Genomic DNA, 25211 nt, shown 5'->3' on the forward strand with positions numbered 1-25211 from the left:
TCTAAGGCGTCGAGGCGATACAATGTGACGAGGGAGCAGGAAGCCGGCTTCGTAAGCCGTGGTGACTGGTGCCTTTGGACCCGGAGAATCCCAAAGGCTGGCTGGATGAGGGGTAGAGATGACGAAGAAGGTCTCAAAAAAAGGGAATCGGTGGACTCCCGCGAGATTTATGCTGCTGCGATCTGATTGAAGAACCGGCGGTCAGCTCCAGAAGATCAAGCTGGTGTATGAGAGATTTATGAATCTCGGGTCGAGGGGCTGGGGGAGGAGCAATGACCTCCGCTGGTGCAGTGGGTGCAGATTTTTTAACGAACGGCGGCCTGGCCCTGACGAGACTTAGGGCAGAGGGCACAACGCCGCCAGGCCAAACCGGAAAGGAGAGGCCCAAAACAAGAACGGGAAACAAGACACGGCAGGGGGTAGCAAACCTGATCGAGGGAAGGGGGGAACGCAAACGTACCTTTCCTTTGACGCGACGAAAGAACGAAGATAGCGGCGGAGGGAGAAGTTCGAGGAGCTGAAGTTTTGGATGCTCGACGCAATCTTCCGACCCGTCCCTCGTCTGACGGTCTGACCGGTTCATACGCCCGTGGCCACCTTGAGATAATAAGTTACCGTAATTTACAGATGCGGTACACACGGTCTGGGTATGTCAGGGTTTGGTCCCGTCATCGTACTCGGCTGCCCTGCAAATAGCAATCCGCGTAATTGTCCTATAAATAAGCTGTCCGGGTATTATTCCGAACGGTAACGGACCGTCAGAGCTCCAGCTCCTGCATACGCCATACAGTGCCGTGCCTGTGAGTCAGTGCAGATCTTGCGTCACAGCCACTCCTACTCAGCGGTCCTGCCGAACTATATCAGCTCCATTATAGCAGAGGCCGAGGACCTTACACTGTCCTAAGATATGTAATTAATGGATAACTGAAATCAGTTCATTCGCTGAGTTTCTGATCATGTACTTAAGGATACTCAGTGCCCCTTTCCACAGCAGACGGGACAAGCCACACTCGCTTCTTGTATATCTGAAAATATCTGAGAATATATATTTGAGGTATATCACCCCAGTTCACATGTCATGAGATATAAAAAGCCTGCTTATCTCGTTAATATATTGGTCAAGTACCAGAAACGCGGTGTCCTTGTTTGACCGCTCATCTGGCGAGGATTCATAGCATATTGAAGAATATCCTTGTCCTTTGGAGATTGCTGGTTTGTACTTGTCTATAGGACCGCAGATTCCTGCTCATCATCAACAAGTGTCGAATTTCCGGGCAACGTTAGTTTCATTATTACCGCTTACTTCACCTAACCTTTGTTAACTAGTGCTAACTAGCAGTTTTTGTCTATGAGTGCTTATACCAACCAATAATCGACAGAGAGGCGCCAGAGGCGCAGCCAATAACCACCAAAGACACATTGCACACCGGCAGAAAACGGCAATCAAACCGCAATTTTCAGTTGAAACTTGTTTCTTTGTTCTGTTCTACTCGTCTAAGACCCGCCTTTTGAAAACATACATAGCAAAGATTCCCCTTTATGCACATGAACGTTCATGGAAACGCCATTGTTGCATATCGACGAATAACAGATAGCCAGACAGAGGCGATAAAGCCAATTGACCTAAATTTCTATTGTCTTAACAACGTAGACAGACCATGAAAGACCTTTTTCTTCTGCTAGGGGGTATAAATGATGAAATACACCCTGTTACAGTATGACTTTCCTCATCAGGATATCCAGATATCAGTCTCATACCAAGATCACAGACAACTTCCATCACCACTAGAACAACGGTTCGCCGTCTATAGAAGAAAAGTGCATCATGTCGTCTAAGAGTGGCTTCCAAGACCAGAGCATAAAATGCCCACAGACGGGCGGCATCAGACGCTCCAGCGCGGTAAAGTACCAAACCAACCCGCTAACTAAGAAACAGGCTCTAGAGGAACAGACCTTCCATACGCAACAGGCCCTGCATGTCAGTCTCAGTCTTGGACGGTCCAGTGCCGTCAAACACGGCCACAACCCACTAACGCGTTGGAAGACTTCCGAGCAGCAGCAGTTACGTAGTCCCCTCGACATTCTCCAGGACGACGTCACGCAGCTGAGCAAAAATCTCAACAGCCTCTCCATTTCCAAGGGTTCAGGCCACTAACAAAGTCGAGCAGCTGAATGTTCTGAGAAAGCCAGACATGATAACCGACACGCGAGGTCCGAGCGCCTTCCGGAATGAATTCATAAAGAGCCGGTAAGTAGCGAGCGCTCGTCGTTTTCGTCACTAACAGCTTCGTCGATCAGACGCGGTCGTGGCGGGAAGGGGCCATGGTCAGCGACCGGCATCTCATCATTGCCTAGACCAGATCAAGATAAGGAAACGCGCGAGAAGGATCTGAGACTCCGGGACGACCTGCGAAGAAGGTGGACGACGTCAAGACCTACACAGAGATCTGTCAACAGTTGTTCAAAATCTGTTTGGGACGAAGTCTTTCTAATCTAGTCTTGTGCACACGCTTGTCGTGGCGAACACCCCCGATCACCAGATTTGCGCGCGAATGCTTCATGTTCTTGAATAAATGACTTAAGACGGGCTTCCCCTGGGCAGAAAAGAGTCCTTGGCGTTGTGAAGGCAAGGCCTGACCCCAGCCAACCTGTCAGAAGGTAGGTGTGTCGTTGACAGATCTGGACCTGTTCCATATCAAGAATTCAGAGGACGAGTCAGTACGTAAGTAGCGGCACCGTGTAAGTTGGACCAAGACGTGATGGATGCTCAATGGCTATGTTCTGGAATTTGTGCCTATCAATCGCCAAAGCTGAATGAAATGTCCTAGCTATCATAAATACAAGACTCTGCACAGATGGTTTCTATGTGCCTGCAGTGAGCATACAACGACAGTCCACAAACAGAATCAAGTTAAGAATCATTAATTCTGACCTCGTAGTTTATACAGAGATAGGATCTAAATGCAACAGAAGCCATGCCAAGGACATCAATAATGCGAATCATTAAAATACTAAACGTGGAAAGGGGTATATAGCTGGAATGGAAACAGCAATCATAGCCACAGTATCCACCTCACGCCAGAGGCCAAACCATGGAAAAGCTTGCGAAGGAGTTTAAACGCCACGACAATCAACCACACCCACCACAGCAGCCCAATCAACGCCCACTCGAGCATTACGAAGCCCGTGCGCCGCAGCCAGCGCAGCCGACGGTGCCGTTTCCGGAGACCATGGTCGAGCGTGTCACTCAACTGCTTCACGGCGAGAGTGCTGGTAGTGTTGAGCTGCATACTAAGATTTTCGGCTTCCTCAGCCGCAACGCGTACGCGAGTATTGAGCGATTTGTCGACCAAGTCTTCAAGAGCGGAGAGTTTTGACTTCAGAGGTAAAAATGCAGCCTTCGGTATCTGATCCATCGAGCTCTCAAAGGAATTGTGAGACGCTTCAATTCGTCTGAGAAGTCTCTGGCTTGCCACTTCATGCTCGTATATTCGGGGAACAGGAGGTGTGGCAGATTCCGAACCGAATGAGCGTTGAAGGAATTCAGGGGGCCGCCTGCGTGCTTCTTCGGCCCGACGGGCAATCTCTCGAGCTTTTATACCCGATGACAGAAGAAGAGCTCTAGTGCGCTCAATCTCTTGCTTACCCGGGACACCAGACTCGATCGATACCGAGACACTACGGTCAGATATGCTCCAGCTCCTGGACTGACCGGAGAGCGTTGGGCGGACGCTATGCGAAGATGTCATCGGAGTCGGTTGAGCTTTTGCGAGGCCGGTGATGGGAGGGCGAGCTATGCTGAAAGGAACCGAATCATCCTTGATTCGACCTTTACGAATCTCATTTTGCACGGTGTGAATCTCTGGCCCAAATTGCAGAATTCGAGGACCTCGTTTTATTGAATGGCCAGACGGCTTACCGTCATGGTGACCGAGGGAGCTGCTTACATCACCTTGGAGGCCTAACAGCCGGGCATGAGGACTGACGACCTCAATTTCATCACGCTGCTGTCGAGGCTCGACAATAATGGGCGGTGTCTGTGACTGATTCTTCATAAGAGACTTGTCCGAGTTTCTTGGAGTTGACCGACCAAGATCGTCGGAAAATGTAGGTAAGCGGCGTAATATAGCCCTAGGAATGGCTAATTTCTCACTCCTCATTTCCTCGTCTTCAAACTCGCTATCGTCAGATATTGCGAAGGATGACTGGCGGGAGTGCCCTCCGCTGTCCTTCTTCAATATGAAGTCGCCCATTTTTGAGACTTCATTGCCGACTTTGCCAGCAATCTTCCCTGGGCCTTTGAATATCCCGCGCAGTTTCGACTCATGGGGAACAGAGTCTTTCCGCTCGTGAGAGTTTGTCCGCCGACTTTCTGCATGAGTTGTTGAGCCTTTCGTAGGGAGGGGTGGTAGTTCATCATCAATTTGAGCACCACTGCTCGTGATCGGCAAGCTGTCCTTGCGCGTGGCTTCAAAATCAACGGAGCTGTCGTCGTCGGCACCTTTCCTATAATGGCTACTTCGGCTGTGAGCTCTCCGAGACCCCGTTCCTCGCGTGAAACCTCGCTTGGCAGGAGAAGAAGATCGACTTGATGGAGGTGATAAGTTAGAGGCAATGCTAGGAAAATACCCAATCTCCAAGCCTGTGTTTGTCCCGTGGATTCCCATTCTCCCCAAATAAAGAGGATCGTAACGGTCATCTGCGCTCTGGACGGATGATACAGATCCCCTCTTTTCATTCCAAATCATTCCCTTCCGTCTCCGTGGCGACACCGATCTTTTGGGAGGTTTGATATTGCTTAAAAGAGACCCACGGTACGGCTTTTCGTCTGCGCTTGAGCTTGAGGAGCTCCGTGACCGAATCTTGAACATGCGCCTTTTGGGCCCTGTATCCTCCACAGAGACACTGCTGCTTCGCCGAGAGGTCCTAAACCTGTGAGACTGTCCCCCGCGGTCGAACTCCTTCGAGTCAAAAGATTGGCTTTGGTGGGCATCAGAGTGTGAGGCATGAGACGAGGGCCGCCCATTAAGAGAACCGCTTTCCTGTCTTTGCTCTTGGGGGGCATCGTTCATAAGGAAGAAAGACGGATTTGGGTATAAGATATTTCCATCCTTATCCGTTAATTTGCTCTTATTCTGCGCATCCTCGATCCAAGCTGCATCTGCAAGCAGTTCATCAGGGTATATTAGCCAGTCAGACCTGGGCCTGCGAGACTTGATACTGCCTGCACGACTGATACGCCGCAAGCTGGAAGGCGGGGAGGCAGTAGATGGGTCAATATCATTCACACCTCGGCCCAACCCCCCCTCTGAATTTCTGCCTTTAAAAGGCGGGAGCTTAAGGCATTCTAGGGGATTCCGAGCCTGGTGACTGTACGCTGCCTCAACCGAATCAACCCAGCTATGAACTTTCTCAACATCATTCCATCCCTCTGCTTCGGGATCGATTGGGCAGCGCTCGCGAAACCTGACTTTTCGATTGCGGATTGCTTGGAGCGGGTTGTAAGCACGATGTAATTGGTGGCAATTAGCACGAGGTGAACCGTTTGTAGAATGACGGCTATAAGGCTTGAGCGGCGGAAGAGAAGGAAGAAGGCGAAGATACTCATGTCGTAGCTCAAAATGGCGACGAGCATTTGCAGCTCGGGCCAGCGTCCCTCCCGAAAATCCTTGCGGCGTGGGTTCAGACGTTGCGGATTTGGGCAGCGAATTCAGCACATCATTCGTTAACATGGACATTGGAAGGTTGACGGGTATCAGGCGTTCATCTCCCAGGGACTGAGTAAAGTTGATGCCAGGATAAGAGTCACGACTCGGAATGCTCTCCGCTGCGGAAGCACGAGAGTCGCCTGATGGTGCCCATGACCCTCGAGGAATTTGATTTGAAGCCCGATATCCAACATTTCCCTTTCTTCTCGACTCACTCAAATTCAATGCTAAGTTGACAATCTGTAGAGAGTCTTTATCCAAGCCTAAAGCTGCTGGGTCATTACGGCTCTCTGCAAGACTTCCAGTATGATGGGCTGCACTCTTGTCATGCGATTCCGAAATTGTGGCATCCCGCGGCAAGTGAAGAGAGCTAATGACTTCCATGCCATCGTTAGCATCCTGACTGACAGTGTCCGACTCCTTTGTAGACTCTCGTTGGCGACTCCATCGAAACCGGGATCGTTTCTTCGCGGTAGTTTCGGCTTCTAAGTTTCCAGGATTTGCCCGATTTTCTGTTTCTGAGCGACGAAAGTGGTGACCGCTGGTTCGAAGGCTCTTTGACGAGCGTGGTAAGAACGAATCGACAAGGAATCCGCTAGAGCTGGCCGTTCGTCGCTGACTTCTGCTGCCTCGCTCTTCATCCCGAGAGCTACTCCCGAGTGACTCCCTCGTAGCTTGCTCCTGATTCATCTGCAGTGCCGCGCTTCACAAGAACTTGGTAAGACTTTGATCATTTCCGAATTTTATAGGCGCATTGGTTCTGCACTCGCATCATCAGGGAGGTATGGCAACATTAAAATACGGACATACGTATTATCCGCGTTTCGGCGACTTATCAGCAGAAAAAGGCAAAGTCGGCGATATGATCGTGGCAGCGGAGAGCAGCGCACTACGGAGAAGTGAATGCATTAGGCAAGCCAAGCTTGAACGTGAGATAGGAACATGACATGATAGGGAGGAAAGGGCAACGCCGCAAGAATAGTAGCGTGATCGTCAATTTGGCCATCGCCTCCTGTCTGGACTCTGCCCGTGACAGGAAGTTGCAAACAGAACAAACCAATATACCCACTACATGATCTACGAGTGTCAATAGCATTAGTCCGGGGTACAAAAGAAATCTACTAGTGTTATCTAGAGACGAAAATATAACTAAGATACATGTCCTGTCACAGGTAAGAGTTACAGCCAAGCGAAGAAACAGCGGATGGTATCTATCTACTCAACCCTTAGACACTGAAGACGTGCCTCGGTTTCGATCACCTAGGCGAAACTTAATTAGCGTAATTCTAAAATATGGTTAAAACGGCGGGTATAACTGTGACTTACTTCTAGAGCCTGCTTCACCTCGAGGACCCTGCGCACATCCGCCAACCAGTCCTTACTTAGAATCTTGGCCCATCCCTTTAGTGAGTTCATCTCACGAGCAGCATCGTCCAGGTTGCCTTGTTCCAGAAGATTTTCCGTCCGCAGCAAAACACTCTCAACGTCATCACTTCCGGCCTCGGCATCCTTCTTGAACATAACCTTGCTCAATACTAAGCTTGCCGCGTGGCTTGCAATACCGGCGTCCTCGGGAAGCAGGCTGGCTTTACGGACTTCATCGGCGACACGGCGGAAACGCTCAATGATCTGGGATGTTGAAGGAATACCGCGCTGATAAGCTGCGGGGTTGATAGATGCAATAGCCGCTTCAACGACCGGGTCATCTCCAGCCAATTCCTTGACAGCCACCAATTCTCGCACGAAGGGTCGAGGGACTGTTGAGCGCTCAAGAGCGGATCTAACTGCGTCCACAGCCACCTGGAGTTGCTGGGTTTTGAGGTTAGTGTCGATGACCTCCCTCCAGCCGGTGACGAGTGTCTCAAGTTCGCTAACGCTTGAGGTGAGCTCGGATAACTTGCTAAGGCGGCCCTCGCGTTCGCGCTCAACTAAGTCTTTCACTTCATGTATGTACTTGCGGTTGAGCTCGATTGCCTGTTCCACGAGTTCGTTCTGGAGACGCTGCTCTGCGATTTCCTGGGCTCTTTGCAATTCTGTCTGAATCTTCTGCTGGTAGGCAAGCGCTAGCCTCTCGCGCTCCGCCTCAAACTCTTCACGGTACTGGGCAGCATCGTTGGCACGTACTTCCTCGAAGCGGCGGATGAGCTCACGGGCAGACTCATCAAAGGTAGCGTGAGCTTTCTCGATTTCCTCTTGAGCAGCGCGACGTGCCTCATCCCGAACACTCAGAATCTGCTCACCAATCTTCTGGAGCTCCTCTTTCGCCTTAGCAACTGGCTTGGAGTACTTAGCCGAGTCCTCGTCAGCACTAATGACGGTGATTATGTCGTTGAATGTTTTGACCAGCTCCTGAACGATCGGCTCGTCTCCTTCGCTGACATTGGCGAATTCAAGGGTTGTGATCGGGGCTGATCCAGGCAGTTTGGGCTCTTGCTTGGGTTCTTCCTTAGGTTTTTCAGGTTCTTGCGCTTGCTTCTTCGCCTGTTTAACTGCAGCAGTCTTCTCATCGGGCTTTGCAGCCGCAGGCTTGATCGTCGCCTCATCGGCCTTGGCTGGAGTAACAGCACTCATGTGTGGGCCAGGTTGGGACACATCAGTTCCGGTTTCTTCAACTTCCTTAGAAGAAAGCCCGCTCTTGCTTGGGATAGTAACCCGACTGCCCTCATCCCGAGATGCGGGAGAAAGACGGTTCTTGTTTCTGAGCGTGTTCGGGAATCGACGGTAAAAATCTCGTTCTTCAAAGTAGAGCACGGATTCTTCGCCGTATGGGACATATTCCGTGAAGAAGTCATGGAAGTTATCGGATTTGAGAGCCAAGAAGACACCACCGCCGTATGCCAACCCGGATGTAAGGATGAGGTAGATCAGAAACCTTCGAAAGCGGCCAGACTTGGGGGTTGGCGCTGGAGTGGGAGTCTCAGTAGCATTGGGGCCTGCATTTTATCTTAGTATCTAATGTCATTGTTCCCTTGCCGGGTTGCGGCAGGCGATGTATTCGTACCTGCGGTCGATTTCGCGGTCTCTGCGGGAACTGGAGTAGCGGATGAAGGTGTAACAGGAGTAGGAGATTTTGCATCAGCGAAGAATCTCTGCACATAATTTAGCACCCGTCAGTAAAATATGAGAACTAAGCGGAGTGTTTCGTCACCATACCTGACCAGCTAGCCGGCTACTTGCTCCAGCTCTCGCAAGCCATTGAGGCGCTGGCCGCGGGCGAGCCGAAGACGACAGTATATGCCGGCCCTGTAGAACAGATGAACGCAGCATGATGAGCCGCACAACTGTTGGGGTAAGGACTAGGTGAGGAGTCGTTTAACGGAATGATGATATTGAGAGGGAGAAAACGGCGGATCGGGACCTCACGGTGCTTTACCTTTTGCGGTCCGCTCCGATTTTGCACCGCCATTAGTAGTGGCTGAGCCGCACGACCAAGGCATGAGTACCTTTGACATAATTGGGGCGTAAAACAGAAGGGTTCATTTAGTGCCATATCCTATTTCAATAGGGAAAAAAACCTATTCAATAAAACTATCCTTATGATGCTTTGCATTGCCTCCCATGCCGTACTAAGCGTTTCATATGACGCAAAATTGTTACGCAAAAGACAAGTAAGAGCCTAAAGATTCAGCAGATATTATATAGTCATCACACACTGAAACTATAAAGAGTACTCGACGGAAGTTAGAAAAATAGCATAGATTGGACCCAATCGAGGAAGGATACTGACGCCGATAGCAGATGGAACGGAAAAAAAAAAGAAAGAAAAGAAAAACAGAGAGACGGAAAAAGCACAATGAAACAGCACTCAAACTGCCTGAGTTACTGGCCAACGGTCGAATGAATAGGTCATTGCACAGTACTGAATGTATACAAGCAATGACCGACATCAGATGCCTTGATCCAGTAACAAAGAGACCGAGATACCGGGTCATGGGAACCGGGGTATTAGAAAAGCGCAGTATGACGGGAGTGGCCAACGCGAGCAGAATTAACCCAGCTCCAAACCGCTTAAACATGTATCATCGCAATGGATCGGCGCAAGCGACTTCATGCTCATAACGAAGGCGAACAGTCAATATAGGAGGCGTGCGCCTTCCCTGTCTAAAGAGCGAAGGAAAGATAGACAACGAAATCCGCGGACAAGAGATACAGAAAACGGACGGATCGAATGGCCTCTAACAATTACACGCTCCGCCACTTTGGGTTCCCGGTGCTTCCGGTCGGAGGTCTACACCAGGGCGAGGTGCTGTTCGCATGTTTCGGGGTCCAGCTTGATCAAGTGGAAGTTTCTTTGCGATGGCTGTGAAGAGTTCGCGCACATTTGAAGACGTCTTAGCGGAAGTCTCGAAGAAAAGAAGACCGGCTTCGCGCGCATATGCTTCAGCATCAGCAGTGGGGATAGCCCTCTTGTCGGGGTTCTCGGTAACAAGATCAAGCTTGTTGCCAGCGAGAGCGATGACAATATTTTCGTTTGCCTGGCGTTGTAATTCCTTGACCCATGATTTGGCTTTGTCTAGTGATGACTATTGCGGATTCCCGAGTATTAGCAAGGATCTTGAGCGATAGGAGATCATGTCGGAAGGCATACAGCTTGAGTGATATCATATACAACGACAGCACAGTTCGCATTCCGGTAGTACATGGGAGCCAAGGACTTGTATCTTTCTTGGCCGGCGGTATCCCAGATCTCAAATTTCACTGTTGTACTTTCATCCAGCGAAATGGTTTGTGTCAGGAAGGCGGCACCGATTGTTGATTCTCGATAGTCGTCGAATTGGTCCTACAACGAGTGAGCGACAGATAGAGGGAAATAGTTATGGAGCGTACCTTAACAAATCTCAGAACTAATGAACTCTATAATGAAAGAAGTCAGCGACCGACAGAACGACCAGAACTAGAAGTTGGATTAACCTTTCCTACGGCAGATTCTCCTGAAAGTAGCAATATGGAGTTAGCATTTTCTCCATATATCACATAGGCAGATAAACAAGAGGACAGGCAATACGCGCTTACCGAGGAGAACGAGCTTGAACTGAGCGAACCTAGCACCTGGACGGGCGCCTGCTGCGGCTCTGGATGCCATGATGGGAACGGTTGGACAATGAGCTCTCCAAAGGTTCGAATATCTAGGGCGACGATGAGGGAGGTTGGAAGGGTCGATCAGCGCCTGATGGAATAGGGTAACGAAACTAGCCTAAGATAGAGCGAGGTGTTCGACGGTTGATATCGTCGGGTTTTCTATCAGAGAAAATGGTTTAAAGTGATAAGGCAACGTTGTTGGGAGTTCGCTGACGATGACGAAGGGGAGGTCAGCCACAGTTGTCTACTAGCCTGCCTGCCACTGGCCTGCTGCGGGGCGGTGTCTGCTTCGTCGGCCCCGTTCCTGCCTCACTGCGCTCGTGCCTAGGTCGGCACTGCTACGGCTACTACGAACTACTACTGGCTGCGGTCGAGGTGTTCACTGTTAACAGCTCTCCGCCCCAGCACATGCTTTTCTGCAACATAATAATAAGATCTCTCGGAAGCAGCAACTCTCCTTATCTTGAATCCTGCTCATAACCGAGTGTCTTTGCCCTCCTTGCCGTCCTGACAGCATGTGGTAAACTCCCTTACCAATTTCCGACCACGTCTCTCATTCAATATCCCTCCGTTTAATTCACTCTCTCACAAACACCATCATCTAGCCCGCACAAGTGGGCGTCGCCGCAATGGTCACTTCTATCCTCCCTTTTCGCGATATCAATCTTCACGCATCTCCCGCTCACTATGCTTTTACTTCGCCGTCTTCGCCTGATGCTCCAACGCTAGTGGTCGAACGTCCAACGGGCGACTTGCGCTTGAGCAGTGGCTCATTGTCAGGTGCAAAGCGTATCTCTAGTATCGCCGGCATTCTCGGTATTATCAAGTTGAAGCTTGGTAAGTCAAACTTCCGGACTCATTACTCCCAGTTGTCGTCTATACTCATACTTGTCATTCACTCTAGACAAGTACATCATTGTCATCACCAAGGCACAACCCATGGGCCGGCTGCGCGGCCAAATGATATACAAGGTCGTCGGTACTGAGTTTCTTCCACTCCGCGAGCGCCCGCTGCACGATCCTGACGAAGATGCCTACTTGACTATGTTGAAGGAACTGCTGCGAACAGGGCCTATGTATTTCTCCTACACCTTGGACATCACGAACAGCTTCCAGCGCCAGTCACAAAGCGATATGAACCTGCCAATGTGGAAACGAGCCGATGATCGCTTCTTCTGGAACCGGTTCATTCAGTCAGATCTGATTGACTTCAGTCTGGGTGAACATAATACGACGTCCGTTCGTTATGGTCCACAACCCGGCGTTGATCCTTATATCCTACCGGTCATATTTGGGATGCTGCGTATCACACCTGCTAAGGTTAAATCTACCACTTTTACGTTTGCTCTCATTACCCGGAGGTCGAGGCATAGGGCTGGCACAAGATATTTCTCCCGCGGAATTGACGAGCAAGGAAATGTCTCGAATTATAACGAAACAGAACAAATCGTCATTCTCAACGATGCCACCGGCGGTCTCTCTGGGTTTGCTGGAGGCCAAACCATAACCAAAGAAAAGCCTTCAGATTTGGGACAAGATCCACAAGTAATGTCATTTGTGCAGACGCGAGGCAGTGTTCCCGTATTTTGGGCAGAGGTCAACAACCTAAAATACACCCCCAAACTCCAAGTGCGCGGAGTGGAAACCGCCGTCCAAGCCGCACGCAAGCACTTCGCCGAGCAGATCAGATTGTATGGCGACAACTACCTTGTTAACCTCGTGAATCAGAAGGGGAGAGAGGAACGTGTCAAGAATGCTTACGAGCAGCTGATTCGTATTCTGGTGTCTTCACCAAACGAATTGACCGAGGCGGATGACGAATCCTCGGAGAAACTACATGTCTTGGAGCCGGACCATCCACAAAAGGAGATGGATCGTCTCCATTATGTCTACTTCGACTTCCATAATGAGACGAAGGGTCTCAGGTGGCATCGTGCGGAGCTGCTGATGGATCGCCTTATCAAAGGCCTAAACCAGGGCGGTTATTTCCGCGGCCTAGAAAACCCGGGTGCTGCTGGTGGGCAGCTCGAAGCAAGAGCCCTCCAAAGCAGCGTCGTGCGGACGAACTGCATGGACTGCTTGGATCGCACGAACGTCGTTCAGAGTATGCTCGGTCGCTGGGCTTTAACGAGACAGCTCACGGAAGCGGGAGTCCTTCGTCCCGGAGAAGCGGCAAACGATGATCGCGAGTTCGAGGACTTATTCCGTAACATCTGGGCGGATAATGCCGATGTAGTCTCCAAGGCATATTCAGGCACAGGTGCCTTGAAGACTGACTTCACTCGTACTGGCCAACGGACGAGAGCCGGCATGGTTCAGGATTTGAGCAACTCAATCACTCGTTATGTGCGGAACAACTTCCTAGATGGCCCACGTCAGGATGGGTTTGATGTTTTCTTGGGGACTTATCTCCCCCCGGAATCAACTCTGGGAAATCTCCGGATCTTTGTCGATCGTCGGCCGCTCATCATCCAATCTATTCCATACATTTTCGCCGCGGGCCTCTTTATGATCATTGTTGCCCTATTCACACGACGACTCCCCGATGCAGCCGTCTGGCCCTTGCGCTTATTCGTCGTTTTCTGGCTGCTAATTTCTGGCTGGTGTGCTCGTTTCATGCTTGCACACGGGATGCTCTATGTGAGTCGGCGAACTAAATATACTCTTAAGACTGCTAACAAGATGCTTCTCAGGTAAACTGGCCGAAGCTCAACACACCCGCCGCCGGCTCAGAAGGCTATCAAGATGCGCTTATCAAGGCTCGCTCTGATCCAGTCATCGGGCAACTCCTTCCTTCCAGAAGACACCAGAGAGGATATAGCAATGCTCGCCTTGGTTTCCTGGAAGAAGGAAAAACCAGGATCGAGTAGTCGTATTTCGCACACTCATACCTTCATTTATTCTCTTTGCCCCTTCTTTCTTTCATTCTAGTCCCGTGCTTCGGACTCGTCATGCTGGGCATATTTTTGCATCCACTCCCTTCTCTTGGCTTTTATTATTATTCTTCGGTGTTTTTCCCCCTCTTTATTAATTCGTCCTTTAGTTCACCGGTTCCCGGAGTCATATTATACGCGTAGAAGTGTACAACACCGTTCTCTTTTACAAGGCAGCACTTTTAATGGAAGGCTACGGATCGTATAACTCCCAACATGCACGTACACTACATTAATACTGCTAACTGGGTGTAACTCCCAGTAATTTAAATCACGTGATACCATACTCCCGGGACTCTTGTTCTGCTTCGAGTTAATCGAGTCAATGCAGCCCCTCCTTAAAGTCCGGGGCATTTGTCACGTAAGCGAGAGCCCCTCCTGTACACTGATGAGGGGATTCCGCATCCTTGGTTGCTTCCCAAAGACCCAAGTGCGATCGTTGTCGTTGCATTCTGTCGTAATGTCTCGCGATTACAAAGTATGTGAAAATCCAGCTCCGGCAAGCTTCGTAACAGCACTGATCAATTGCAGGCTGCAATCTCAGCCCTCAACTCGCTGCAGTCCAACTTCGCAATAGTTAAGGAATTCAACAAACCTGAAACTAGACATGCTCTTAATCTTCGGTCGCTTCCTGAGACCGTCGAGTGGCTGCGTCGCATCGGATACCAGGTTCGCAGTCTATCTTGCACAGTTCCAATGCTTGCGATGGCTAACTCGTCTACTCCCACTCTTTAAATAGCCCTCTGACTTGAATCGCCTCAATCCAATCCATGTTGCCGGCACGAAAGGCAAAGGCTCGACCTCCAGTTTTATCTCCTCCATCCTCTATCAATACACGCCTTCGCAATCATCTTCACCTATATTCAACAAGGTCGGCCTGTATACCTCTCCCCACTTGCGGTTCGCCCGCGAACGCATCAGAATCAACAATGAACCTCTTTCCGAAGAACAGTTCGCTCAATACTTCTTTGAAGTGTGGGACCGCCTTGATGACGCTGCCCGGGCGGCCGGGGAAGATCCAAACAACTTACAGACGAAGCCCCAGTATTTCAGGTATCTCACGCTGATGGCCTTCCATACCTATCTGAGTGAGGGCGTGGATGCAGCCGTTATCGAATGTGGAATTGGTGGAGAATATGATTGTACCAATGTCATTGAACAGCCAGCCGCCACAGCGATTACAAGCTTGGGGATCGACCATGTTGCTCTTCTGGGGAATACAATTGAGGAGATCGCATGGCACAAAGGCGGCATCATAAAGGCGAACACTAAAGCTTTCAGCGCGCCCCAACCGCCAAGCGCGGAGAAGGTTTTACGTGAACGTGCTGCCAACAAGCACACTGAGCTGGAATTTGTGTCCAGTCATCCCGATCTAAAGAAAAATGGCGATATTAAACTCGGCCTAGCTGGCGACTTTCAATACAGCAACGCTGCACTGGCTGTTGCCACTGCTGGAGAAGTCCTTAGAAAGGTAGGGAAGTTGGATATCACCGCTGGCTTCAGAGAGCAACCCCTACCTGCGGAGTTTCGTAGAGGTCTTGAACAGGCACAATTAGAGGGAAGATGTCAGACCAGGAAGGATAAAAACGTCACCTGGTATATCGACGGAGGTCACACGCAGGAAAGCATCAAGCTAGCCGGTCAGTGGTTCGCATCACAAATTAAGGCAGACTCTTCGTCGGAAGCTTCAGCAGCGAAGAAGCTACGGGTCCTGATCTTCAACCAGCAGACCCGCGACAGCAACGCGCTGGCCCAGTCTCTTCACGAGACTCTCGAAACTGCCCTTGGCTCTAAGACGCCATTTACTCATGCGATTTTCTGCACAAATGTCACCTACAAAGAAACCGGGTATCGGCCCGACCTTGTTAGCATGAACCAAGATGGCGCGGCCGTGGAGAAGTTGCAGGTTCAAAAGGCACTCGCAGAGAAATGGAATAGCATTGACCCCTCTGCAGAGGTTAAGGTCTTTGCGACTATCGAAGAAGCTATCGATTTCACCCGTGACCTAGCTTCAAGGAAGGAGAACCGTATCGAGGGCGATGAAACTCCAATCATGACCTTTGTGACTGGAAGTCTACACCTTGTCGGAGGTGTTCTTGATGTTATCGAAACAAAGCCGTACTCTAAAAAGCTTTGATTCGGGTTGCACGGCTGCGGACTCACATCTCATGAGTTATGACCACGGACCGTTTAGAGTGTTCAACATATATTCCTCCTTTTCAACTGGGGTTCTGGGAGGGAGTGGCGTTTAGTGGTTTCGACACAGCTCAAGAAAGGTATCCCAAAAGTGGCACAGTAATATTCATAGAGGGCAGTATTAGCATTGTATTGTATTTAGCTCTCACCTAACCAACAGTGATTCGAACACATCTCCTGAATACCCGCGGTATATAGACTAGCACAGCAGTCAAATGAAACTGAGCTGTCCGCGCTTTATGTTTACTTTGATTAGAAAGAAAAATCCAAGTCCAGCCTCTCAGTTACTGTCACGGGAGCATAGGGTGTCAGACTTCGCAAAAACAGAGGCCACCTTTCGGTGACGTGGGGCCTGAAAAGCTTCCGACTCCCGTTCCCGTCCAGCCTCCTCTTTCATACCTCTTCCGCCGCAGCAGCAATGTCAGACTCAAAAGACTCCAAGGGCAAGGCCCCCCAGGTCAGTTGATTCAGCCTCAACCCGTACAATCGCTTCTACTGACACTGCCCAGAAGCCCAACGATGCGGAACAGACACCGGGCGGAAAGCTGACCCCGCAGGCGGCCGAGGCGCTATTGGAAAACAATCCCTCCCTGAAGAACGAGCTCGGTGGGTTAGATAAGGAGAAGGCTTTGGAAGCATTGCGCAAGATGGATATCTCTGAACTTCTGACCGGGCTTTCTTTGACCGGGAAGAACAAGAAGGATATGGCCGCGTTCAAGTTTTGGCAGACGCAACCCGTACCCCGCTTCGACGAAGCCGCCAGCAATGCTGCTGGTGGGCCGATTAAGATGATCGACCCTGAGAGGGTATCAAAGGAGCCGGATGCGTTGATTGAGGGCTTCGAGTGGACCACCCTGGACTTGACGAACGAGGAGGAACTTCGGGAGCTTTGGGACCTACTCACATACCACTATGTTGAGGACGATAATGCTATGTTTCGGTTCAGATACTCCAAGTCCTTTTTGCACTGGTACGTTTACTCTATTGACAAACCCGTCCAATGCCTAACGTATATATTGAACGATAGGGCGCTCATGTCCCCGGGTTGGCGCAAAGAATGGCATGTGGGTGTTCGTGCGACCAAGTCGCGTAAGTTGGTGGCTTCAATTTCTGGTGTCCCAACTCAAATTCGCGTACGCGGCCAAAAGATTAAGGTCACAGAGATCAATTTCCTCTGCATTCACAAAAAGCTGCGGTCCAAGCGACTGGCCCCTGTCCTCATCAAGGAGATCACCCGCCGTTGCTACTTGAATGGCATCTACCAGGCTATCTATACTGCCGGTGTTGTTCTCCCAACACCTGTTTCGTCCTGTCGTTATTATCACCGCCCGCTGGACTGGCTGAAGCTTTACGAGGTCGGCTTTTCTCCTCTTCCCAGGGGATCTACCAAAGCTCGTCAAATTACCAAGAACCATCTTCCTAGCCACACATCGACACCCAACCTTCGACCAATGGAAGCTAAAGATGTTGACGCCGTTCATGATCTACTGGAGCGTTATTTGAACCAGTTTGATCTTCACCAAGCCTTTACCCGCGAGGAAATCGACCATTGGCTTGTCTACAAAGAATCCCCACAAAAGGAACAGGTTATCTGGTCGTACGTGGTGGAGGACCCGGAAACTCACAAGATAACGGATTTCTTCTCATTCTATAATCTCGAGTCTACGGTGATCCAGCATCCTAAGCACGACTGTGTTCGCGCGGCATATCTCTACTATTACGCCACCGAGACAGCCTTCTTGGACGACCAGAAAGCTCTCAAGAACAGACTTCAGATGTTGATGAACGACGCTTTGATCTTAGCTAAGAAGGTATGTGTTCTTTTGCCCTGATAGCGAATTACGCCTAACATCGCCAAAGGCCCAATTCGACGTATTCAACGCACTCACTTCGCACCACAACCCGCTCTTCCTGGAACAGCTCAAGTTCGGTGCCGGTGACGGTCAGCTCCACTTCTACCTTTACAACTACCGAACCGCCCCCATCGCCGGAGGGGTCAATGAGAAAAACTTGCCCGACGAAAATCGGATGGGTGGTGTGGGCGTTGTTATGCTCTAGGCTTTTCCTCCCCTTGATCGCTTCTTGTATTCAATTTTCGAAATTTTTTTTGTTGCTTCACGGGGCTCGCCTGTAATTAGCCAAATCAAAGCGTCTTTTGAAAGGATTGCACATATTCGAGCATAGACAGACAACTGTTTATTCTCGGCAACAGCTAGAGGCCACGGCAGCCACTTAGGTAAACGTCAAGAATAACGCCAATTCTGCCGAATCCCTAAGCAACGAACCGTATTTTACCTAAATACTTTCGCTTCTAAATACTGTTGATGAAAAAGTGCTTTAAGACCAGGGCCTCCTCCACAATAGGTGTTGAGAAGATAGAACGTTTGTCTGTAAGCAACTCGATGCTTACTTAACGTGCTTCTATAAATTTGGCATTTCCGATTGCGGTGACGTTTGTCCCCGGTCCAGACTCCCATTCCCCTCACTAGCAAGGCTGCACATCATAACAACTCTCATCGGAAATCCATCAACTTTAGAACTTCTTAGACGCTCTGTCCCCTACTTGACGTCGGACTTGCTTTGGTCAGACCATGGGTGATCGAGGTTGAATTTCCCAACAGTCGGCTTACGATCTATTTACCAAGTTACCTAGACATCACACCTTCCGTAACGTCCTCGATATATCACAGGATTAGCCTGGTGAATCCAGGCAAATTAATTGATTGTAACTAATTGCTCTTGCTGGAAGTACTGATGCAAAATGGGAGTGGGACAATCGCATGAAGATGCTGGTTATACTTCTCCAGGTTGGTGGCTATTCCCGCTCTTATAGCAGACCCGAAGCCGAATTTGTTCCCACTATCGAAGAATAAGTCTGATGCAGAAGCAGAGCAGTTGAGCCTGAAACTAGCAGAGCGCTTTGCAACAAAATGCTTTACTCCACTAGAGCTCACCCACTTCAAGGACAACTTCTACACGCGGGCGACAGAGCAGGGAGGGCTCAAGTACTGGAATGAGAAGACACTCTCAGACTTCCTGAGCATCCCGGACCACAGTGATTCTCATTGCCCTCTGGACGCTGGCCCAGTTATCTTCCGCATGGCATCGTACCTTGGGGCCTTCCCTTTCCAGAATTCGCTGGCACCTAGCGTTCTCACGTTAGAGGCTTTGATAAAGGTGGTCGTGCTACTAACGGAGCGATATGGCAAAGTCCTTCGGCGAGGCCAGAAAAATAGAATCAGGTTACTTTTCGGAAGCCTAGCTGATGTCGCCAGGAAGGAGATTGAGAAGCCTGCTGAGAATGAAGGGAAGGGTGAAGATATGCCGGCCTCTTCACAAACCCGTGGCTTTGATATTGATGCACCGGCCAACGATAACTATGATGAGGATGATGAAGATGATCTTGCACTCGCTGCTTTGGAATCACTTGATGCTATCGAGGTCTTCAAGCACGACTCGCGCATAGACAGGAGGGTCTATGAGGCGCGCATCTCTCTGAGCACGTTCCGTCGTCTTCTGATGCTCTTGCTCGTGATCGCGCCATTGAAGCCTTTAGAGGATATTTCCAACTATACGGCTGATCTGAATGAGACGCGGATGCGCTCTGTTCGAGAAGAAGCTGACGGTATCCTGGCTGCCTTTAAGCAAGAGGCGTCTGGTGGAATCAGCTATAAAACGTTCGCAGATACAATCACTAGCTCTTTTCCATACCTATTCGAACCTTTGACGCCATTATTCGAGCACCTTCTCTTCAGCAAGAATCTAGACTTCTCTCAGCATCGTGGAAGCGATACCATCGAAGCAGAACCAATGTCGCAACCGGTGAAAAGCTCACCCGCGTCAATTACGCTTCCAGGAAGCTTCGAATCAACCATTCTGAGCCCAAGTATCATATCTCACCTTTCCTTCTTCATCCCTTCGACTTCAGACAACCAGAACCTCCTACACGGCAACGTCCGCCTTCACCCTGTCTTCTCAATCGCAGCGCACGGTTCCTCTCTAACCTCATTCTCCCACAACGTTCTCACCTGGCAATCAGGCACCCTCTTCCTTCTCTATGGGCAAGACACTGATACAGGAGACATGCTCACATTGGGCGCATATCTCCCTCAACCTTGGAAATCGCCAACCACAAGCCACAGCACCTCCAACTTCTCATCATCCGTCCTCCCCTGCCTCTTCCTACTATCACCACATCACATCCTTCTACGGGGTAACCCCTCACCTTCCGTCATTGACAAACCAAACACACCCACCGCATACTTCTCAACTCACCACGGAATTGCCATTGGCTGCCGAATACCACCGTCCTCGCGCACCCAAAAGCTGCCGCCCACGCCCCTCGGCGCCGGGAGTCTCGTGATTGGGACGAGCCTTGAGTCCGCTGAACTCCACATCTCCCCTTTCGGCCATGACGGCGTCTTCCTTCCTCCAGGCGCGCAGCCAACCAAATCCAAACCCAAGACCAATATCGACATCTACAACCTCGAAGTATGGGGTCTAGTCCCGGATTCCAATCCCAATGAATTATCATCATTGCAAAAAAGCGCCGTGGAGCTCCAGCAAGCAAGCTGGGACTTTGAAGCTAGAGAGGCAGAACGCAGACGCCATGTCAACCTGAGTGCTGGGGCCGGGGACTCGGCTCTCGAGCAAGCGAGATGGTTGTTGGAGACTGCGGGGGTGATTGGGGATAGTAGTGGTACGGGGAGGTATGGGGGGAGTACTTGATTCATTTCTTTGGTTTGCGTGATAATCCTGCATGGGCTTTCTGGAGTTGGGTTCTGGCTGCCATGTTTCATTGCAGGTGTAGTAGGCAGTACGACGTTGTCACGATGTGTTATCAATTGATTTGCGTGAACAGTCGAAGCAAAAGTTGGATTCAGCCTCTTTTTCTCCCGATACACTTGCAAAACACCTGCGCCTTGGTAACGAGCTTCTCTTAGCAAGGTGCCGTCTCCATTGACGAACAGACTGGTTGCGCTATGGTGGAGTTGTCTAGTGGAATAGGAGGAATGTGATTCGCTTTGGTGCGAAAATAGCTAGTCTGGTGCCCTGGTTTGCCACAAGTAGCCCACCATTATCTTACGCATAAATGTGTATAAACTGACCGTCATACCACTGACAAAACATTGTTAGGACCTGCTACGCCGTAAGCATGTCTATTTCTATTCAATTCTACAAACAAGCCAAACCATCCCAAATTGTAGCATGAATGAGTCTCGCCGGCGCCACTTTACCTCCACTACCACTATCAGCATCAGCATCAGCATCGCAGCCTGAACTCTCAGCGTCTGCGAAGAATCGAACGCCAACACATTTAGGACCATCAGTTTTCGCTCGATCCCGGGAATGATAAATCCGAGTGGTTATCGCTGTGCGGCCGTTAACGAAGACCTCAAGCACGCTACTGTCGAAGAGAGCATGGATGCGTAGGTGTTCTTCTGCATCCAATTCGGACCCCGTTTCTGCTTCTGACGCGGTGTTGTCGGTAATGGTCGTGGCCGGGTTAGTGTATGTGAATAGTGTATGCGGGGTGACTTCTGGGGCGTGGTTGATGTCGGGGTTGATATTAGATGGACGTGGACGTTCGACCTGGAATGTCTCGTGCACAGGGTCCCAGAAAAGAGTCGTTCTGGCAGTGTAATCTGGGCCAGTCGATGTCAGTCAGTCAGATCCTAGTTTTGAGGCTCAAACGATCAAGTATCTAAAATGAATTGAAGTTTTACGGGAGACATAAAGCGCAACTGACCTTCGTCATGGAAAATAACCATTCCAGCCCGGTTACATTTCCTTCCAACCGCAATCTGCGCATCAACCTCCCACCTCGTCGTGTCCAAGGGGACAAAGCACCCGCTGCTCTGTGTACTTGTGGTCGCTGCCATAACCGTATCCGCCTCGTCAACATTAAAGGACAAATCCAAGGCCTCACGCGTAAGTACCCTCGCACCCTTCCGCAATTCCTCAACACGTGGATCAAGCTCCACGCCCAGCGTGTGAACGGTGTACGTCCCCTGCTCATCCGGTACAGCTTCGACGGAGGTAATGTCGCCTAATGAAGCCGTTGAGCGCGCGCGCTTTACGCGGTGAATCGTCTGGAGTGTAAGCGTGCGCGGCAACGAGACCAGTCCGCTCCATCCTTGCTCTTTGCGGGTCGTGTCGGGCAGATCTTCCTCTGTGATCCAGCCGAACACGACCTGTCGCTGGGTGACGGGGTCGAAGAAGGAATTAGCTGCATAGAAAAGTCCACTGTCGAAAATGCCGCCGAAGGAGGTTTGCATTAAGGCAGTCTGTGTTTGGCCCCGGGTTTCGTTTTGCTTGATGCAAGTCCAGAGCTGGGAGCGTTGGATGCGGCGATCTCGGGCGGCTGGACGGTTTGGGTCTGGGCTTGGAATGCATCCCTCCACGCCCATTATTAGAAAATCGCGTGAAGTGCCTTCCTTATTTGTCAACGTGACGAGATTCGAGACTTCCCAGTTCACGCCGAGATCGCCGGACCAGCGGGACGGGGTATAATTGAGCCCGACGTCCAGGAGGATCCCGACGTATCTCCACTCTGTGAGAGTGTTTCGTGTAATGGCGTACACAAAGACCGTCGGCGTCTGATTGACTAGGCCACCCGAGATGAACCCGTACATGGCGTCTCCTTTCCCTACCACTTGCTGCGCCGCTTCACGGACACTCTCCGGTGCAGATGGCCAGCAACATACAAACGGGTCTCTCCAGCCGTAGACCTGTAAACCGGCCGGTGGGCCGGGGAGAATGGGGTTCTGCGCGTGTCTTTCCCACGTGCGTCCTGCATCCCGGGACAGCGCGATACTCAGGGTCTCGCATCCGTTCGAGTAAGGAAGGGTATAGTGAATCGGAAGGCTTTTTACAGAAGTGTAGAAGTAAGTAAGTGTGCCGTCTTGCTGGCCCTGGAGGTTGGTCGACTGGAAGCATCCTGTGAAGATCCCTTTGCTGTCGTAGGGTGCAGACGGCGCAAGGCAGGGTTCTGGGTCGATTTCCCACGAGACTAGATCGCGTGACGTTGCGCGACCCCAGCAGATGTCGCCCCATTCGTTGTCCTTAGGATTCCATTGGTACGCAAGGTGGTATCTTCCTGTGCAGGGATCGTAGCCAGGGCCGCAGGGGTCATTGAGCCAGTTACTGGGTGCGAGGAGATGGAACTCAGGCCTCCATCTTGTGAATGCCGGCGGGGTCGGTTTGGATTGTGTAGACATGACACCGGGCATCTTGAGATTGTAGAACGGTGCTCAGTGTCAATGTCGAAAGAAATGTTTGCCGATAAAGAACAATCGTCACCGATAGCCGATGGCATGCCGGAGGCGTCCCGTACCGGAGAAATTCTGGGGAAACCAGCCTAGCCCGAGAGGCGGGCCGGGACATTGTCGGAGAAACGCGTGCCCCTTAGGGCTCGTATCGACTGATTCTGCGGAGAAACCGATCCAACTCTCTGACACTTACCCCGGCCGGGCCAGCCCCGGAAGAACCAGGAGGACTCGACTCGCCACCCATAAAAGGAAGGGGGATTCGCAAAATGAATCAGTTCGCTCCAGAATGAAATCGAAGTGAGATTGGAGTGAGATCGAGTGAAAATCGAGTTGCTATCAGGTCACAATGATGTCTTCGACTACCGAGAAGGACACGGCCGAAAAGCCTGCTGAGACCTGGCATGTGGACGCCGTCCAGCCAGTGACTGAGACGGAGACGGAGACCAATGCCTCGTCTATCTCAGATGAAGGCGCGGTCAATGCGCTGCTGATCCTCGCATGCATCGCGTTTGGATCTGCCTCGTTTGTCTTTGGATTCGACGACAAGGTCATTTCGCCATTGGCGGCCTTGACTGCATTTGTAAGACCGCCTACGACAGCCCTTTCTCTATTTCGACGAGCACTGACAATCGCAGGTGCAAGACTTCCAGGGCCCCAATCCCGTTGACGGCACGCTGGTCCTGACGGCACGCAATCAGAACCTGGTCTTCTCCGTTCCCCTCGTCGGCTCCATCGTCGGTGGCGTAGCAGCGTCTCCCCTGAACAACTTCCTTGGCCGCAAATGGCCGCTTATCGGTGCATACGTCGTCTCCATTGGTGGTGGGTTCCTGCAACTCTTCGCGAAGAACCTCGCTCAATTTGTCATCGGCCGATTCCTCAACGCCATTACTATCGGTGTCGCCAATGCAACTGCCCCGTTGTATCTCTCCGAGGTTGTACCCCCATCCATGCGCGGCCGCAGCGTGACCTCGATCAATATTCTTTCTCTCCTAGCGGGCGTAATCTCGACAATTATAGTCAACGAGACCAAAGATTTGGACGGACACCTTCAGTACATGATCCCGCTTGCCATCCAGTGCGCCCTTCCCGCCGTGATCCTCGTGGCAACCATCTTCCTCCCTGAAAGCCCGCAGTGGCTCGTCTCCAAAGGCCGCATGGAAGAAGCACACCGCAATCTGCGGAAGCTCCGCGGTTCCAAAATGTCCGACGCCACCGTCGCTGAGGAACTCCGCGTCATGCAACTCTGCGAGGAGAATGAGCGCGCCCTCTCGGCCAACGTCCGGTTCTGGGAGATCTTCAACCGCGAGAACCTCCAGCGCACTCTCACCGCAGGGTCCTTCTACTCCTTCAACCAGATCTCCGGTATCATCCTCTCCACCACATACACGACCGTCTTTCTCACCCAGCTCGGCGTCGGCGACGCATTCACCTTCACCGTCATTGCATCCTGCTGTACGCTTGCTGGGACGCTGGCCGCGCCGCTCGTCATCGACCGCTTTGGTCGCCGCCCAACAGCCTTTGTCGGCATGTCCGTCCTCCTTCTCATCGACATCACAGCTGGCGGCCTCGCCTTTAACACCGGCTCCGAATCCTTTGTGCTAGGAATCGCCGCGCTTGGATTCATATTCAACTTCTTCTGGGGTGCCGGCTTCTACTCGCTGTCTGCGTTGATGCCGTCCGAAATCGCGACACCGAAGCTCCGCAACCATACCATGGCGTATACAATCGCGTGTGCGCAGACCACGGCGGTGATCACGACCTTTGCGGTGCCGCAGTTGACGTCGGCGGATGCGGCGGGGCTGGGCGCGAAAACGTATCTAGTGTTTGCCGGATGTATGGCTTTTGTGCTAGTCTTTGTGTACTTTTTTATGCCTGAGACGAAGGGGCGGACATTCGCGGAGGTGGATGAGATGTATGACGCTGGGATTCCGATGTGGAAGTGGCGCAATTATAAGACTGCGACGGCGGCGAGGATCGGTGGAAAAGAGGGTGCTTGATAGTTGTAGCTATGTTTAGTAGCATTT

General features: G+C 51.1%; 10 protein-coding genes across 10 annotated transcripts; 5 read left to right on the forward strand and 5 right to left on the reverse strand.

Moving 5' to 3' along the window:
- Positions 1-1646: 1646 nt before the first annotated feature.
- BDW70DRAFT_126975 (uncharacterized protein) lies at positions 1647-2654 on the reverse strand. The gene is made up of 2 exons (XM_073735183.1): positions 2299-2654; positions 1647-2248 (listed from the first exon to the last, which is right to left on the reverse strand). The coding sequence occupies exon 2, from the start codon at positions 2131-2133 to the stop codon at positions 1786-1788; it is 348 nt and encodes a 115-aa protein (XP_073600764.1). The 5' UTR covers positions 2134-2248; positions 2299-2654; the 3' UTR covers positions 1647-1785.
- A 50-nt stretch (positions 2655-2704) lies between these two features.
- Positions 2705-6667, reverse strand: BDW70DRAFT_126977 (uncharacterized protein). Its single transcript, XM_073735184.1, has 2 exons — positions 6519-6667; positions 2705-6468 (listed from the first exon to the last, which is right to left on the reverse strand). The coding sequence occupies exon 2, from the start codon at positions 6396-6398 to the stop codon at positions 3054-3056; it is 3345 nt and encodes a 1114-aa protein (XP_073600765.1). The 5' UTR covers positions 6399-6468; positions 6519-6667; the 3' UTR covers positions 2705-3053.
- Positions 6668-6853: 186 nt separating this feature from the next.
- On the reverse strand, positions 6854-9023 carry BDW70DRAFT_39736 (MICOS complex subunit MIC60). The gene is made up of 4 exons (XM_073743923.1): positions 8862-9023; positions 8710-8797; positions 7035-8641; positions 6854-6968 (listed from the first exon to the last, which is right to left on the reverse strand). The coding sequence occupies exons 1-4, from the start codon at positions 8973-8975 to the stop codon at positions 6924-6926; spliced, it is 1854 nt and encodes a 617-aa protein (XP_073600766.1). The 5' UTR covers positions 8976-9023; the 3' UTR covers positions 6854-6923.
- Positions 9024-9196: 173 nt separating this feature from the next.
- On the reverse strand, positions 9197-11001 carry BDW70DRAFT_126982 (Rab family GTPase). Its single transcript, XM_073735185.1, has 5 exons — positions 10722-11001; positions 10620-10639; positions 10536-10562; positions 10297-10488; positions 9197-10231 (listed from the first exon to the last, which is right to left on the reverse strand). Exons 1-5 carry the CDS (start codon positions 10789-10791, stop codon positions 9884-9886), a joined length of 657 nt encoding a protein of 218 aa, XP_073600767.1. The 5' UTR covers positions 10792-11001; the 3' UTR covers positions 9197-9883.
- Positions 11002-11093: 92 nt separating this feature from the next.
- On the forward strand, positions 11094-13942 carry BDW70DRAFT_126983 (putative phosphoinositide phosphatase (Sac1)). The gene is made up of 3 exons (XM_073735186.1): positions 11094-11624; positions 11692-13427; positions 13481-13942. The coding sequence occupies exons 1-3, from the start codon at positions 11417-11419 to the stop codon at positions 13655-13657; spliced, it is 2121 nt and encodes a 706-aa protein (XP_073600768.1). The 5' UTR covers positions 11094-11416; the 3' UTR covers positions 13658-13942.
- Positions 13943-14180: 238 nt separating this feature from the next.
- On the forward strand, positions 14181-15857 carry BDW70DRAFT_155614 (tetrahydrofolate synthase; the record flags this gene model as incomplete). The annotated part of the gene is made up of 3 exons (XM_073740062.1): positions 14181-14198; positions 14252-14389; positions 14460-15857. The coding sequence occupies 3 exons, from the start codon at positions 14181-14183 to the stop codon at positions 15855-15857; spliced, it is 1554 nt and encodes a 517-aa protein (XP_073600769.1).
- Positions 15858-16314: 457 nt separating this feature from the next.
- BDW70DRAFT_39771 (glycylpeptide N-tetradecanoyltransferase swoF) lies at positions 16315-18183 on the forward strand. The gene is made up of 4 exons (XM_073743925.1): positions 16315-16373; positions 16426-16886; positions 16944-17727; positions 17777-18183. Exons 1-4 carry the CDS (start codon positions 16335-16337, stop codon positions 17972-17974), a joined length of 1482 nt encoding a protein of 493 aa, XP_073600770.1. The 5' UTR covers positions 16315-16334; the 3' UTR covers positions 17975-18183.
- A 206-nt stretch (positions 18184-18389) lies between these two features.
- On the forward strand, positions 18390-21047 carry BDW70DRAFT_126987 (TLD domain-containing protein). Its single transcript, XM_073735187.1, has 2 exons — positions 18390-18723; positions 18807-21047. The coding sequence occupies exons 1-2, from the start codon at positions 18678-18680 to the stop codon at positions 20642-20644; spliced, it is 1884 nt and encodes a 627-aa protein (XP_073600771.1). The 5' UTR covers positions 18390-18677; the 3' UTR covers positions 20645-21047.
- Positions 21048-23845, reverse strand: BDW70DRAFT_126990 (glycoside hydrolase family 32 protein). The gene is made up of 2 exons (XM_073735188.1): positions 21666-23845; positions 21048-21561 (listed from the first exon to the last, which is right to left on the reverse strand). The coding sequence occupies exons 1-2, from the start codon at positions 23146-23148 to the stop codon at positions 21092-21094; spliced, it is 1953 nt and encodes a 650-aa protein (XP_073600772.1). The 5' UTR covers positions 23149-23845; the 3' UTR covers positions 21048-21091.
- On the forward strand, positions 23342-25199 carry BDW70DRAFT_39787 (general substrate transporter). The gene is made up of 2 exons (XM_073743926.1): positions 23342-23767; positions 23823-25199. The coding sequence occupies exons 1-2, from the start codon at positions 23534-23536 to the stop codon at positions 25182-25184; spliced, it is 1596 nt and encodes a 531-aa protein (XP_073600773.1). The 5' UTR covers positions 23342-23533; the 3' UTR covers positions 25185-25199.
- The last annotated feature ends 12 nt before the right edge of the window (positions 25200-25211 follow it).

Source organism: Aspergillus foveolatus (genome assembly GCF_047715535.1).
Source record: "Aspergillus foveolatus strain CBS 279.81 unplaced genomic scaffold BDW70scaffold_2, whole genome shotgun sequence".
NCBI lineage: Eukaryota > Fungi > Ascomycota > Eurotiomycetes > Eurotiales > Aspergillaceae > Aspergillus > Aspergillus foveolatus.